This window comes from Ovis aries, chromosome 26 (assembly GCF_016772045.2).
Source record: "Ovis aries strain OAR_USU_Benz2616 breed Rambouillet chromosome 26, ARS-UI_Ramb_v3.0, whole genome shotgun sequence".
Taxonomy (NCBI): Eukaryota; Metazoa; Chordata; class Mammalia; order Artiodactyla; family Bovidae; genus Ovis; species Ovis aries.
This window is the reverse complement of record NC_056079.1, coordinates 14,280,769-14,294,829: the sequence shown is the minus strand read 5'-3', so window position 1 is coordinate 14,294,829 and position 14,061 is coordinate 14,280,769. Positions and strand designations below refer to the sequence as shown.

The 14,061-nt window shown below is 45.1% G+C and overlaps 1 protein-coding gene and 1 pseudogene across 7 annotated transcripts in view; one reads left to right on the top strand and one right to left on the bottom strand.

The window, feature by feature from the left end:
- The window catches only part of PRIMPOL (primase and DNA directed polymerase), a 50,934-nt gene that overhangs the window by 12,896 nt on the left and 23,977 nt on the right, over nucleotides 1-14,061 (bottom strand). For all 7 annotated transcript variants that reach the window (XM_060406946.1, XM_060406944.1, XM_042241348.2 and 4 more), the window contains one exon: nucleotides 12,508-12,795. In XM_060406946.1, coding sequence (XP_060262929.1) covers nucleotides 12,508-12,795 — 288 coding nt within the window. The remainder of the gene's footprint in view (nucleotides 1-12,507; nucleotides 12,796-14,061) is intronic.
- Nucleotides 5,062-13,194, top strand: LOC105605148 (large ribosomal subunit protein uL24-like; annotated as a pseudogene).

Here is a 14,061-nt window from a genome sequence, read left to right as displayed (position 1 = left end):
ATTAATGGTTTCTCTGCCCATGGAATTCTCCAGACAAGAACACTGGAGTGGGTTGCCATTCCCTTCTCCATGGGATCTTTGTGACCCAGGGATCAAACCTGGGTCTCTTGTACTATAGGTGGATTCTTTATCATCTGAGCCACCTGGCAAGCCCTTAAGAAAACATAGGAAGGTACAAATCACTGGTAAAGGCAAATACATAGTACAGGCGGTGGACTAAGACATAACATTAGTATGAAGGTTAAAAGACAGAAGTAGTACATATACTATACTTAGTTAAGGGGCACAGAGATGACAGGGGTGGGGTTAGAAGTTAGAAATTTAGAATATTCCAAAACCTAAGTTCTTATCACTTAAAACAGACTTAAAAGTTGTTATATGTAAGCTTCATGGTGACCACAAAGTAAAAACCTACAGTCCATACACAGCGTGACAAAAGGAAGTGAAGCATACTCTCCTGCATTGCAGGCAGATTCTCTACCAGCTGAGCCACCAGGGAGGCCCACTAGACATGCATCAAACTGCAAAGGGGGAGAGCAAGAAAGCTGGAAAGAAACAGAGGAAGTACGAAGCAGCAGAAAACGATGAACAGTGTGGCAATAAGTACATCAGAGGGCACCCAGAATGAAAAGCACAATCACCAAAAACTAACCAAATGACCACATGGATCACAGCTTCACGTAGTTAATGAAACTATGACGCACACCTCGCAGGGCCACCCAGACAGACGGGCCGTGGTGGAGAGGTCTGACAAAACGTGGTCCACTGGGGAAGGGAATGGCCAACCACTTCAGCATTCCTGCCTTGAGAACCCCATTTACACTATGAAAAGGCAAAAAAATATGACCCTGAAAGATGAGCCCCTCAGGTCAGTAGCTGTCTAATATGCTACTGGAGAAGACTAGATAAATAGCTCTAGAGGGAATGAAGAGGCTGAGCCAATGCAGAAAGGATACCGAGTTGTGGACGTATCTGGTGCTGAAAGGAAAGTCCGAGTCTGTAAAGAACAGTACCGCCTAGGACTCTGGAAATGTTAAGTCCATGAATCAAGGTGAATTGCAAGTGGTCAAACGAGATGGCAAGAGTGAACATGGACATTTTAGGAATCAGTGAACTAAAATGGATGGAAATGGGTAAATTTATTCAGATGACCATTATATCTACTAATGTGGGCAAGAATCCCTTAGAAGAAATGGAATAGCCCTCATAGTCAACAAGAGAGTCCAAAATGCAGTACTTGGATGCAGTCTCAAGACCAACAGAAGGATCTCTGTTTGTTTCCAAGGCAAACCATTCAATACCACAGTAATCCAAGTCTATGCCCCAACCACGAATGCCGAAGAAGCTGAAGTTGAGCCATTCTGTGAGGATCTATAAGATCTAGAGCTAACAGCAAAAAAAAAAAAAAATGTCCTTTTCATCATAGGGGACTGGAATGCAAAAGTAGGAAGTCGAGAGATACCTGGATTAACCAGCAAGTTTGGCCTTGGAGTACAGAATGAAGCAGGGCAAAAGCTAACAGAGTTTTGCCAAGAGAACGCACTGGTCACAGCAAACACCCTCTTCCAAGAAAACAGAAGATGACTCTACACATGGACATCACCAGATGGCCACTCCTGAAATCAGACTGATTATATTCTTCGTAGCCAAAGATGAAGAAGCTCTATACAGTCAGCAAAAACAAGACTGAGAGCAGGCTGTGGCTCAAATCATGAACTTTTTATCACAAATTTCAGACTGAAATTGAAGAAAGTTGGGAAAACCATTAGGCCATTCATATATGACCTAAATCAAACCCCTTATGATTACGCAGTGGAAGTGACGAACAGATGCAAGGGATCAGACCTTGTAGACAGAGTGCCTGAAGAACTATGGACAGAGGTTCGTAACACTCACTGTACAGGAGGCGGCGAACAAAACCATCCCAAAGAAAAAGAAATCCAAGAAGAAAAGTGGTCGTCTGAGGAGGCCTTACAAATAGCTGATAAGAGAAAGGAAACACAAAGGAGAAAGAGAAACATACCCAACTGAATGCAGAGTTTCAGAGAATGGCAAGGAGAGATAGTCTTTTTCAGTGAATGATACAAAGAAATAAAGAAAAAAGAAACACAGAAAAGACTAGAGATCTCTTCAAGACAATTAGAGATACCAAGGGAACATTTCATACAAAGATGGGCACAATAAAGGACAGAATGGCAAGGACCTAACAAGCAGAAGAGCTTAAGACGACATGGCGAGAATACACAGAAAAACTATACAGAAAAGATATTAATGACCCAGATAACCACAATGGTGTGGACACTCACCCAGAGACAGACATCCTGGAATGTAAAGTCAAGTGAGCCTTAGGAAGCATAACTCCAAACAAAACTAGTGGAGGTGACTAGTGATGGAATTCCAACTGAGCTATTTCAATTACTAAAATATGATGCTGTTAAAGTGTTGCAGTCAATATGTCAGCAAATTTGGAAAACTCAGGAGTGGCCAGAGGACTAGAATAAGTCAGTTTTCATTCCAATCCCAAAGAAGGGCAATGCCAAAGAATTCTCAAACAACTGCACTCATTTCACATATTAGCAGAGTAATGCTCAAAACTTTCCAAGCCAGGCTTCAACAGTACGTGACTGTAGAACATTCAGATATTCAAGCTGGATTTAGAAAAGGCAGAGGAACCAGAGATCAAATTGCCAATAACTGCTGGATCACAGAAAAAGGAAGAAAATTCCAGAAAAACATCTGCTTCATTGACTATGCCAAAGCCTTGGACTATGTGGATCACAACAAACTGTAGAGAAATCTGAAAGAGATGGTGGGAATACCAGACCACCTTACCTGCCTCCTGAGAAATCCATATGCAGGTCAAGAAGTAACAGTTACATCCAGACATGGAACAATGGACTGGTTCCAAATAGGGAAAGGAGTATGTCAAGGCTGTATATTGTCACCCTGCTTATTTAACTTATATGCAGAGTAAGTCATGTGAAATGCTGGACTGAATGAAGCACAAGCTGGATTCAAGACTGCCGGGAGAAATATCAAGAACCTCGGATGCAGATATCATCACCCTAATGGCAAAAACTGAGCACGAACTAAAGAGCCTCTTTCACTAAAGAGGTGAAAGAGGAGAGTGAAAAAGCTGGCTTAAAACTCAGCATTCAAGACGAAGATCAAGGCATTCCGTCCCATCACTTCATGGCAAATAGATGGGGAAACAATGGAAACGGTGACAGACTTTGTTTTCTTGAGCTCCAAAATCACTGCAGATGGTGACTGCAGCCATGAAAATAAAAGATGCTTGCTCCTTGGAAGAAAAGCTATGACAAATCTAGACAGCATATTAAACGGCAGAAATATTATTTTGCCAACAAAGGTCTGTCTATTCAAAGCTATGGTTTTTCCAGTAGTTATGTATGGATGTGAGAGTTGGACCATAAAGAAGGCTGAGTGTGGAAGAACTGATGCTTTTGAACTGTGGTGTTGGAGAAGACTCTTGAGAGTCCCCTGGACTGCAAGGAGATCCAACCAGTCCATTCTGAAGGAAATCAGTCCTGAACATTCACTGGAAGGACTAAAGTTGCAACTGAAGTTCCAATATCTGGCCACCTGATGAGAAGAGCCAACTCACCAGAAAAGACCCTGATGCTGGGAAAGATTGAAGGTGGGAGGAGAAGGGGACGACAGAGGATGAGATGGTTGGATGGCATCACTGACTTGATGGACAAGAGTTTAAGCTCTGGGAGTTGGTGAAGGACAGGGAAGCCTGGCTTGCTGCAGTCCATGGGGTCACAAAGAGTTGACAGGACTGAGCAACTGAATAACAACACTACTAACGTAAGTCGGCTGTGTTTGGCATTTACTTCTCCAATACCTGCTGCTGCTGCTGCTGCTGAGTCACTTTAGTCGTGTCCGACTCTGTGTGACCCCATAGACAGAAGCCCACCAGGTTCCCCCATCCCTGGGATTCTCCAGGCAAGAACACTGGAGTGGGTTGCCATTTCCTTCTCCAATGCATGAAAGTGAAAAGTGAAAGTGAAGTCACTCAGTCGTGTCCAACTCTTAGCGACCCCATGGACTGCAGCCTACCAGGCTCCTCCATCCATGGGATTTTCCAGGCAAGAGTACTGGAGTGGGGTGCCATTGCCTTCTCCACCCCGACATTTCCCGAGGGCAGCTGTCATTAACCCAGACCCAGATCCTATGAATTAAACTCCTGTGATCTCCATGGGAGTAAGCTGTAGTTCCCGAAGATGGCCACAAGGCGGCAGCACTTTCCTTGCTCACGTCAAGCCCTCTTCCTAAGCGCGCAGCCTCCTAGGTTCTAGGTTCTAAGCACCCACAAGAATGTACTGTGAAGCCCTAAGATAAGTGTGGACGGGGTGTCTGTGTGATGCTTTAGAACTCAAACGCTTTAGTATTTTCTCAGGCACAATCCATTAATTCACCAACCAAGAAGCGAACTCTCCTTCACGGTGTGGTGGCCCCAGGAAACAAAGGTGGGTGGACAGAAAGTGCTGCCGCCTTGTGGACATTTTAGGAACTACAGCTTAATCCCTGTGCTAACAGGACCCCAATTCACATCTGGGTTTGGGTTAATGACAGCTGCTCTCAGGAAACGTCCTGGGGCAGGTACTGGAGAAGTAAATTCCAAACACAGCCGACTTCCAGGAGGCCAACTGCCAAAGGTAAATTGTCCTCAACCACTTTAAAAAGAAAAGGAAAAACAATCTGAACCTCCACCATGGGTAAAACGGCAAGCATCCCTCAGTGCCACGGGAATGTCAGTCAAAAGGCCCACGGGAAATCACATCCCACCTGGTACAGTGGTCATCTTCCCCACTCTAAAAACAATAAACGCTGCCGGGAGAGGCCGCCCAGAGAAGAAAGGAATCCCCCTAAGTTGGTACGAATATAGACTGGGAGCAGCCAGTATAATGGAGAGGCCTCAAATGACTGAAGAAAAACTGTCACCGTGGGCTAAGCCTAGAATCGGATGTTCCCACACCGGGGCCTGTATCCTGAGAAAACCATACGGCAAAGGCACGTGCAGCAAGGAACAGTGCAGCGCCATTTCCAGTCGCCAGGACACAACCAGCATCTCCAGCAGGAGATCAGAGCTTAAACAGGACGTGCCACTTAGATGCGGTAGGCTATTTCTCATTCCTGTAAAACCGCCACTTAAGTTACAGAATTATGACGCTGGTGGCCGCAGGGATGGGCTCATACACTAAGGAAGTCAGTCACGCAGAGGTAGAACGTGATGTGTGAGGAATTCTCCAGGTAAACGAAAAGCAGACATACAAGGCAGCTAATCTATAATGCAGAAAGAGACTCTAAGAAATCAAAGTCAAACAAATGGTTTCGGTAAAAAAAAGAAACCAAAGTGAAAGAGTGGAATGAATCAGGAGGTCTGTATGTAAACTGAAAACTCAGTATCTGTAACAAATAATCCACAGTGATTATACCCTTCCTTCCTTCCTTCCTTGGACATATACAGGGATTCTGTATCTCTAAGAGAGAATCCACAAAATTTATCTCCTCTCTTCCAGCTTGGTATTCACAGAAAAGTGTCTCTGAGATTAACAATACACAGCAACCTGAGGAACACCATCTGCTAGATGTTCTATGGCAAAAGTCCGAAAAAACAGTAGAGCTGGCCCACAGGTAGCATAACACCCCAACCCGGGGCTGTGCGCTGACAGCCACCACAACACGGCAACTCCACTATGCACTTCAAAGGAGCATCGGCAGGGCGTGAGGAAAGGAAAGGAAAGCAGTGCCTCCTTGATCATCTCCCACCTCCCAGACTAGGGGTGCTGTCCCATCCCTGGCAGGCTTGGGTCCCACTGCTCAACGAAGGTGGGGTCAACATAGCAGGGCTCGGTGCCCTGGGTGGAACCCCTTGAGAGGGTCTACGGTGTGCCAGGCCTGGCTGGGACAAGAGGCCGGTGTGGCATCAAGTCCTCGAGGAATTTCAAAGCAAAATTCAGCCGGCCTGCATCTCTCCTATGCTGGGGATCCCAGCTGAAGCCTCCTTCCTCAGAGTGGAGCCTCCTAGCATCTCAGCACCTGCAGCTGTGTGCTGTGGAGCCTGAACAGATTGGTCTGGACGGGGCATCTGTGTGATGCTTCAGGGGGAAAGAGTAGGTCCTTTGAGCATTTAGGTCCTGTGACCTAAATGGTGATGGTGAAGGACAAAGAAGCCTGGTGTGCTGCAGTCCTTGAGGTCGCAAAGAGTTGGACATGACTGAGTGTGGCCTCAGGATAAAATGGTAGGTGAGAAAAAGTGCTCCCGCTTTGTGGACATTTATCGTAACCAGAACTTAATTACCGAATGCTCATAGAACCTAAATTCATAAAATCAGGGGTTTGTTTTAAAGACAGCTGCCCTCAGGAAATGTCCTGGGGCAGGTACTCAGTTCAGTTGCTCAGTCGTGTCCGACTCTTTGCGACCCCATGGATTGCAGCATGCCAGGCCTTCCTGTCCATCACCAACTCCCAGAGCAGGTCAGGTCCACTGAGTTGGTGATGCCATCCAACCATCTCATCCTCTGTCGTCCCCTTCTCCTCCTGCCTTCAATCTTTCCCAGCATCAGGGTCTTTTCTAGTGAGTTGGCTCTTCTCATCAGGTGGCCAGATATTAGAACTTCAGTTGCAACATTAGTCCTTCCAATGAATATTCAGGACTGATTTCCTTTAGGATGGACTGGTTGGATCTCCTTGCAGTCCAAGGGACTCTCAAGAGTCTTCTCCATCACCACAGTTCAAAAGCATCAGTTCTTCAGTGCTCAACTTTCTTTATAGTCAAACTCTCACATCCATACATGACTACTGGAAAAACCATAGCCTTGACTAGACGGACCTTTGTCAGCAAGGTAATGTCTCTGCTTTTTAATATGTTGTCTAGGTTGGTTATAGTTTTTCTTCCAAGGAGCGAGCGTCTTTTAATTTCATGGCTGCAGTCACCATCTGCAGTGATTCTGGAGCCCAAAAAATAAAGTCTATCACTGTTTTCATTGTTTCCCCATCTATTTGCCATGAAGTGATTAGACTGGATGCCATGATCTTTGGTTTCTGAATGTTTGAGTTTTAAGCCAACTTTTTCACTCTCCTCTTTCACTTTCATCAAGAGGCTCTTTAGTTCTTCTTCACTTTCTGCCATAACGGTGGTGTCATCTGCATATCTGAGGTTATTGATATTTCTCCCAGCAACCTTGATTCCAGCTTGTACTTCTTCCAGCCCCGCGTTTCTCATGATGTACTCTGCATATAAGTTAAATAAGCAGAGTGACCATAGATAGCCTTGACGTACTCCTTCCCCGATTTGGAACCAGTCTGTTGTTTCATGTCCAGTTCTAATGGTTGCTTCCTGACCTGCATACAGATTTCTCAGGAGGCAGGTCAGGTGGTCTGGGATTCCCATCTCTTTCAGAATTTTCTACAGTTTGTTGTGATCCACACACTCAAAGGCTATGGCATTCAATAAAGCAGAAGTAGATGTTTTTCTGGAACTCTGTTGCTTTTTTGATGATCCAACGGATGTTAGCAATTTGATCTCTGGTTGCCCTGCCTTTGGAGAAGTAAATTTCAAACACAGCTGACTTCCAGGAAATCTACTGACAACAGTAAATTGTCCTCACCCCCTTTTTTTAAAAAAAAAAAAAAAAAAAAAAAGGGAAAAACAACCTGAAACTTCCACCTCAGGTAAGATGCTAAGCATCCCTAACTGCTGCAGTAATGTCAATCAAAAGGCCAGTGGCAGCCTGCAGATCCCTTCCCTTCTGTAGCCATCGCTGAAGTTCCAGCTGCCAAAATGAAGTTCAATCCCTTTGACTTCTGACCGAAGCAAAAACCAAAAAAGACATTTCATTGCACCTTCCCACATTCACAGGAAAATTATGTCTTCTCCTCTTTCTAAAGAGCTAAGACAGAAGTACAACGTTCCATCCATGCCCATCCGAAAGGATGATGAAGTTGAGGTTGTACGAGGGCACTACAAAGGGCAGCACACTGGCAAAGTGGCCCAGGTTTACAGGAAGAAATAGGTCATCCACGCTGAACAAGCGCAGCGGGAGAAGGCCACTGGCACGACTGTCCATGCGGGCACTCACCCCAGCAAGGCGGTTATCACCAGACTAAAACTGGACGAAGACTGCAAAAAGATCCTCGGACGCAAAGCCAAACCTCGCCAAGTAGGAAAGGAAAAGGGCAAATATAAGGAAGAAACAACTGAGAAGAAGCAGGAATGAAGCCATCTTGTCTACAGCTTTCATTAAAAACTGTTAAAAAAAAAAAGTCAGTGGGAATTCACATCCCACCCATCACAATGGCCATCTTTCCAACTCTAAAAACAATCAATGCTGCCAGAGAAAGCTGCCTGGAGAAGCAAAGAATGCCGCTAAGCTGTCGGTGGAAATACACACTAGCAGCAGCCAGTATAATGGAGAGGCCTCAAATGACTGAAATAAAACTGATAAGACAGGCTAAGCCTAGAATCTGACTTTCCCACACCAGGGCCTGTATCCTGAGAAAACCACAGAGCAAGGGGCACATGAGCCCCAAGGAACACCGCAGCGCCGCTTCTAATCGCCAGGACCCACAACCAGCATTTCCAACAGGAGATCAGAGCTTAAACAGGACGTGCCACTTAGATGCGGTAGGCTATTTCTCATTCCTGTAAAACCGCCCCTGAAGTTACAGAATTATGACGCTGGTGGCCGCAGGGATGGGCTCATACACGAAGGAAAGTCAGTCATGCAGAGGCAGAACGTGGTGCATGAGGAATTCTCCAGGTAAACGAAAAACAGACATACAAGGCAGCAAACTGACAATTCAAAAAGAGAGTCTGAAAAGGCAAAGTCAAACAGATAGTGCCGAAAAACGAAGAAACCAAAGTGAAGGGCTGGAACCAATGAGGAGGTCAGTATGTAAATTGATAGGAGATCAGTATCTGTAACAAAAAATCCACAATGATTACCCTCTTCCTTCCTTCCTTGGACATATACAGGGATTCTGTATCTCTACAAGAGAATCCACAAAACTTATCTCCTCTCTTCCTGCTTGGTATTCACAGAAAAGTGTCTCGGAGATAAATGATTCATAAGGACCTATGCTCACCACTCTGCTCGAATTTCTAGGGCAAAAAGTTCGAGAAAACAGTAGAGCTAGCCCACTGATAACAAAATACCTGAATCAGGGGCTGTACGCTGACAGCTACCGCAACACAGCAAATCAGCTACAAGAGAGCATCAGCAAGATGGTAAAGAAAAGCAGTGCCTCCTTGATCATCTCCCACCTCCCAGACTAGGGGTGCTGTCCCATCCCTGGAGACCGAGCAGGCTTGGGTCCCGCTGCTCAACGAAGGTGGGGTCCACACAGCCGGGCTCGGTGCCCCGGTTGGAACCCCTTGGGAGGGTCTACAGTGTGCCAGGTCTGGCTGGGACAAGAGGCCGGTGTGGCATCAAGTCCTCGAGGAATTTCAAGGCAAAATTCAGCCAGTCTGCATCTCTCTTGTGCTGGGGATCCCAGCTGAAGCCTCCTTCCTGAGAGTGGAGCCTCCTAGCATCTCAGCACCTGCAACAGCGTACTGTGGAGCCTGAACAGATTGGTCTGGATGGGGTGTCTGTGTGCTGCTTTAGGGGGAGAGAGCAGGTAGACTCACAGCCTTTCATGTTTGCTCAGGCACAGTCCATTCCAATTTACGCCCAGGAAGCCAACGCTCCCCACGGCCCTGGCTGCTGCAGGAAACAGAGGCGGCCGAGACAGTGCTCAGCCTCGGCACGGCTTCTGTGTTGCTGTTCAGTCATCAGTCGTGTCCGACTCCTTGCAACCCCACGGATTGCAGCACGCCAGGACTGTCCATCACCAACTCCCAGAGCTTGCTCAAACTCAGGGCCACCGAGTCGGTGATGCCATCCAGCCATCTCATCCTCTGTCGTCCCCTTCTCCTCCTGCCCTCCATCTTTCCCAGCATCAGGGTCTTTTCTAATGAGTCAGCTCTTCACATCAGGTGGCCAAAGTATTGGAGTTTCAGCTTCATCATCAGTCCTTCCAGTCTTTCAACACTCAGGACTGATCTCCTTTAGGATGGACTGGTTGGATCTCCTTGCAGTCCAAGGGACTCTCAAGAATCTTCTCCAAAACCACAGCTCAAAAGCATCAATTCTTTGGCGCTCAGCTTTCTTTATAGTCCAACTCTCACATCCATACGTGACCACTGGAAAAACTGTAGCTTTGACTATATGGCCCTTTTCAGCAAAGTAATGTCTCTGCTTTTAAATACACTCTCTAGGTTTTTCATAGCTTTTCTTCCAAGGAGCAGGCGTCATGTCATGGCTGCAGTCACCATCCGCAGTGATTTTGGAGCCCAAGAAAAAGTAAAGTCTGTCACTGTTTCCATTTTCTGTAACTACTACATAATCCCTGGTGTTCAAAGGACCTCACTCCACAGGACCTGGGTTTGGGTTAATGACAGCTGCCCTCAGGAAACGTCCTGGGGTAGGTACTGAAGAAGTAAATGCCAAACACAGCTGACTTCCAGGCAGCCAACTGCCGAAGGTAAATGTCCTCACCCCCTTTAAATAACCTACTAAACATCACAGCTTAGCTTAGCCTACATTAAACATGCTCAGAATGCTTACATTAGCCTACCGCTGGGTAAAGCCATCTAACATGAGGCCGGTTTTGTAATGCAGTGTTGAATATCCCATGTGACTTACTGAACAGCATACTGAAAAGGAAAAAGCAAACCTGCCGTCCGCATACAGACCGCGTGCAAGCGCGTCAGTCTCCTGGCCTTGCGGGAGCTGCAGCTCGCCGTCGCCGCCCAGCTTCAGACGAGCACGACACACACCACCCATCACCAGGCCAGGAAAAGGTCAAAGCTCAAAATTCAAAGTATGGTTTCCACTGAATATACCACTTTTACATCATCGTGGAATCAGGAAGTGGAGGAAAAAACCTAAGTGAAGCCATCAATAAGTCGGGGACCGTCTGTCTGAAAACTCTAAAGACTCCAGCAAAAATCTGTTAGAATAAATGACTATAATAAAGCTGCAGAAAATAATATCAGTGTATAGAAATCTGTGGTGTTTCTACACACTAATAACAAACGTCAAAAGAGAAATTAAGAAAACAATCCCATTTACAATTGCATCAAAAAGAACAAAATATCTAAGAATAAATCTAACCAAGGAAGCAAAAGACCTGTGCACTGAAAACCACAAGCACACTTCTGAGCTACAGTGGGATCAGTTCCAGAACACCACAATAAAGCAGATACCAGAGCGGAGTCCCACGGAATTTCTCATTTCCCAGTGCGTATTAAAGTTATGTTTCCATTACATTGCAGTTCATTCAAGGTGAAAACAGTATTGTCTTCAAAAACGTAAATACCTTAATTATGAAATACTTTCTTACTAAAAAGTGCTATCATCTGAGCCTTCAAGTCATAGCAGTTAACATCAAAGACCAGTAATCATAGGTCATCAAAACAAATATAATAACAATGAAAAAGTCTGAAATACTGCAAGAATCACTAAACATGAAACAAAGACACAAAGTGAGCAAATGCTGTTGGAAAAACTGTGATATTAATTAATTCATAAAACCAGTTTGTAAAAAAAATGCAGTGTCTGTGAAATATAATAAAAGGTATGGCTATTATACTTCTAAATTCTTATAGCTGGTCTTAAGAGGTGCTGGGAAGACAGGCCATACAACAGAAACACTTTCCTACTCTCAGCCTGGCTGGCCTGGTAACCTTGCTTATGGTTTAAACTCAGTTTTCTTCAAGCTGTAGACACTGAAGCTCTCTGAATTGCTCTAACCATCAATGGAAAAATGCTGCTCTTAACAGCTTTTCAAATCACAAGCTAGAGCTCAATACCAAGTCAGGTTTAGGTTGCCAAATGGAAGCTCAGTTGAATTAGGGGTGCTGACTGGCCTGCGTGCTACCTAACAAGGCTGAGGTCTCACGCAGTGTTTCATACATACACCCTCGGATTCAGCAAGCAGAAAGGGGCAGGGCAGAAGAGAGCACAGCTGAAGAAGCCTGGTGCAGTCACAGCAGGAAGCTGAGGAGGCAGCCCCTACAAAGCTCCTCAGTGCAGAACACGCCAGCCTTACTCTGCCCACCGAGCATGTCATTGTTACACTGTATCTGTTTTTTATAGGTTATTTCATCTAATTAAACCTGTCACCAGTGCTGGAGACTGCTGACCCAACTGTGCCCCTGTGAGCACTTCAAAGCAGGAGCCGGCCACAACCACCCTCCTCCAGAGCGCCGGCCAGCCTGTCTGTGGGTCCCCCAGGCCCTCTCTGAGATCTCAGCCCAGAAACCTCCGAGAGTTCCAGCACCTGAGCTCACGGATCCCATTCTGCTCGTGACCCTGCTCTCACCGAGGGGCAGTGCTGGGGGTGAGGATCCTAGGCGAGTGACAAGCGGGCACGGAGCAGTGCCTCACAGCAGCACACAGCTCCGTCTAACAGAAAGCGGCCAATTCCACGTACCTAGATCCACGAAAAGGCGCTTTTCTCCCATGTCATTCTTCACTATTAAAAACGAAAGACCAGGACTGCTTTGCTGAGCCGACCCCAGCCTCCCCAGTTTCTCTGAATTCGATGTCCCGCTCTTTCCTACGTCGTTATCTGTGGACATTTTACTGAAGCAAGTTCCTTGTTCACTTGCTGTTTCAGAAAAATGGGTAAATTCACAGCCTGTCGTCTCTGGGGTCATATCATCATCTTCACTGGCAATTAAGTGAAAAGCAGGCTGCAAGATTTTTCGCACAAAATTACCTAAAGGAAAAATAAAAAGGTTAATCAAATTCTTTTCTACAAACCATACCAAGATCTAGGCACAGAGCCACACGTGGCAATTTTACGCAGTAGGGCTTCTATTTTTGATTTCTGGTTTTAAGGTTGAGTAGTTATTACAAATTGTAACACACGTCTCCTATGTGTCCTTCCTCTGTTTAATCTTTAACTTTTTAAACTCTCTTTCGCAAGGGAGCTTGTGTAACTTATGATCAAATCTCAGAAGGGAAGGTTAACGTGAGATTTGTCACTGTTGCTAGTGTGGGCCTGGGTCTAATGCTTTGTCACCAAAAACGCTCTTTGATGAATACAAACCGCATAGAGTTTACATTCAAATCAATGACTAAAGAATTTTATTTATTAATAAAATAAATAAAACAAGGCTTATATGTGTGAACAGTGCTCTATCAAGTTCTGCCATACTCTCCTGATCAGGAGGTCAGGAAATTTCTCAGAACTTGCTTCTCTCTCCTTTACCTGCCCTGACATCCCCAAGAACCCCGACATTCGCAGCCATCAGTTCAAGGCTCATGCTCCTCCTCCCTTCTTCTACGTGGCCATGAGCTGGGTTGTGGCCCAATAACTAACATCCAGAACTAAAGCAAGTAAATACATTTACTGTATGTCAAGATTTATTCTAAGAGCTCTAAGTATCAGTAGTGATATCTGTACCTAGAAAAGATGGTATGACAGTCCCGAGCCTCTTTAAACGTTCATATATTGTTTATACCACAGAAATCAAGTAAATAATTTGGTTAGGCTGTTTCATGCGTAGCAACAGAGGACAAATGCACCACTGTAAGAAAAGCTAAACTGTAATCTTTGAAGCTAGTACAGTCTGCGTTTGTTACTTATTTACCAGACAGCTTGAACCCTTAAATTACAAGATACACATGCTCTAAGTTCAAAATTCTTCCTCCAAATTAGACTCAATTAGTTCCTTAATCAAAGGAACAAATTCACTATCTTGTATAACACTAAGCATCAAAAGGAAAGCAAAAGCATTTGATGCTTGCAATCATATCAGACAAGATTATCTCTGGGATGAGGGCAACAAATACTGAATAAAAAAAAACCATGCTATATCAGAGGATAATAAAGCAAAAAACTGATAAAGTCAATTTTCCTGGAAATGTACAAAAAATTACACCTACGTGACAGAAAGAACGCATGGTTACTGAACCAGCTGTAATCGTGATATATCAAAGGACAGTAAAGCAATAAATTTATAAAGTCCATTTTCCTGGG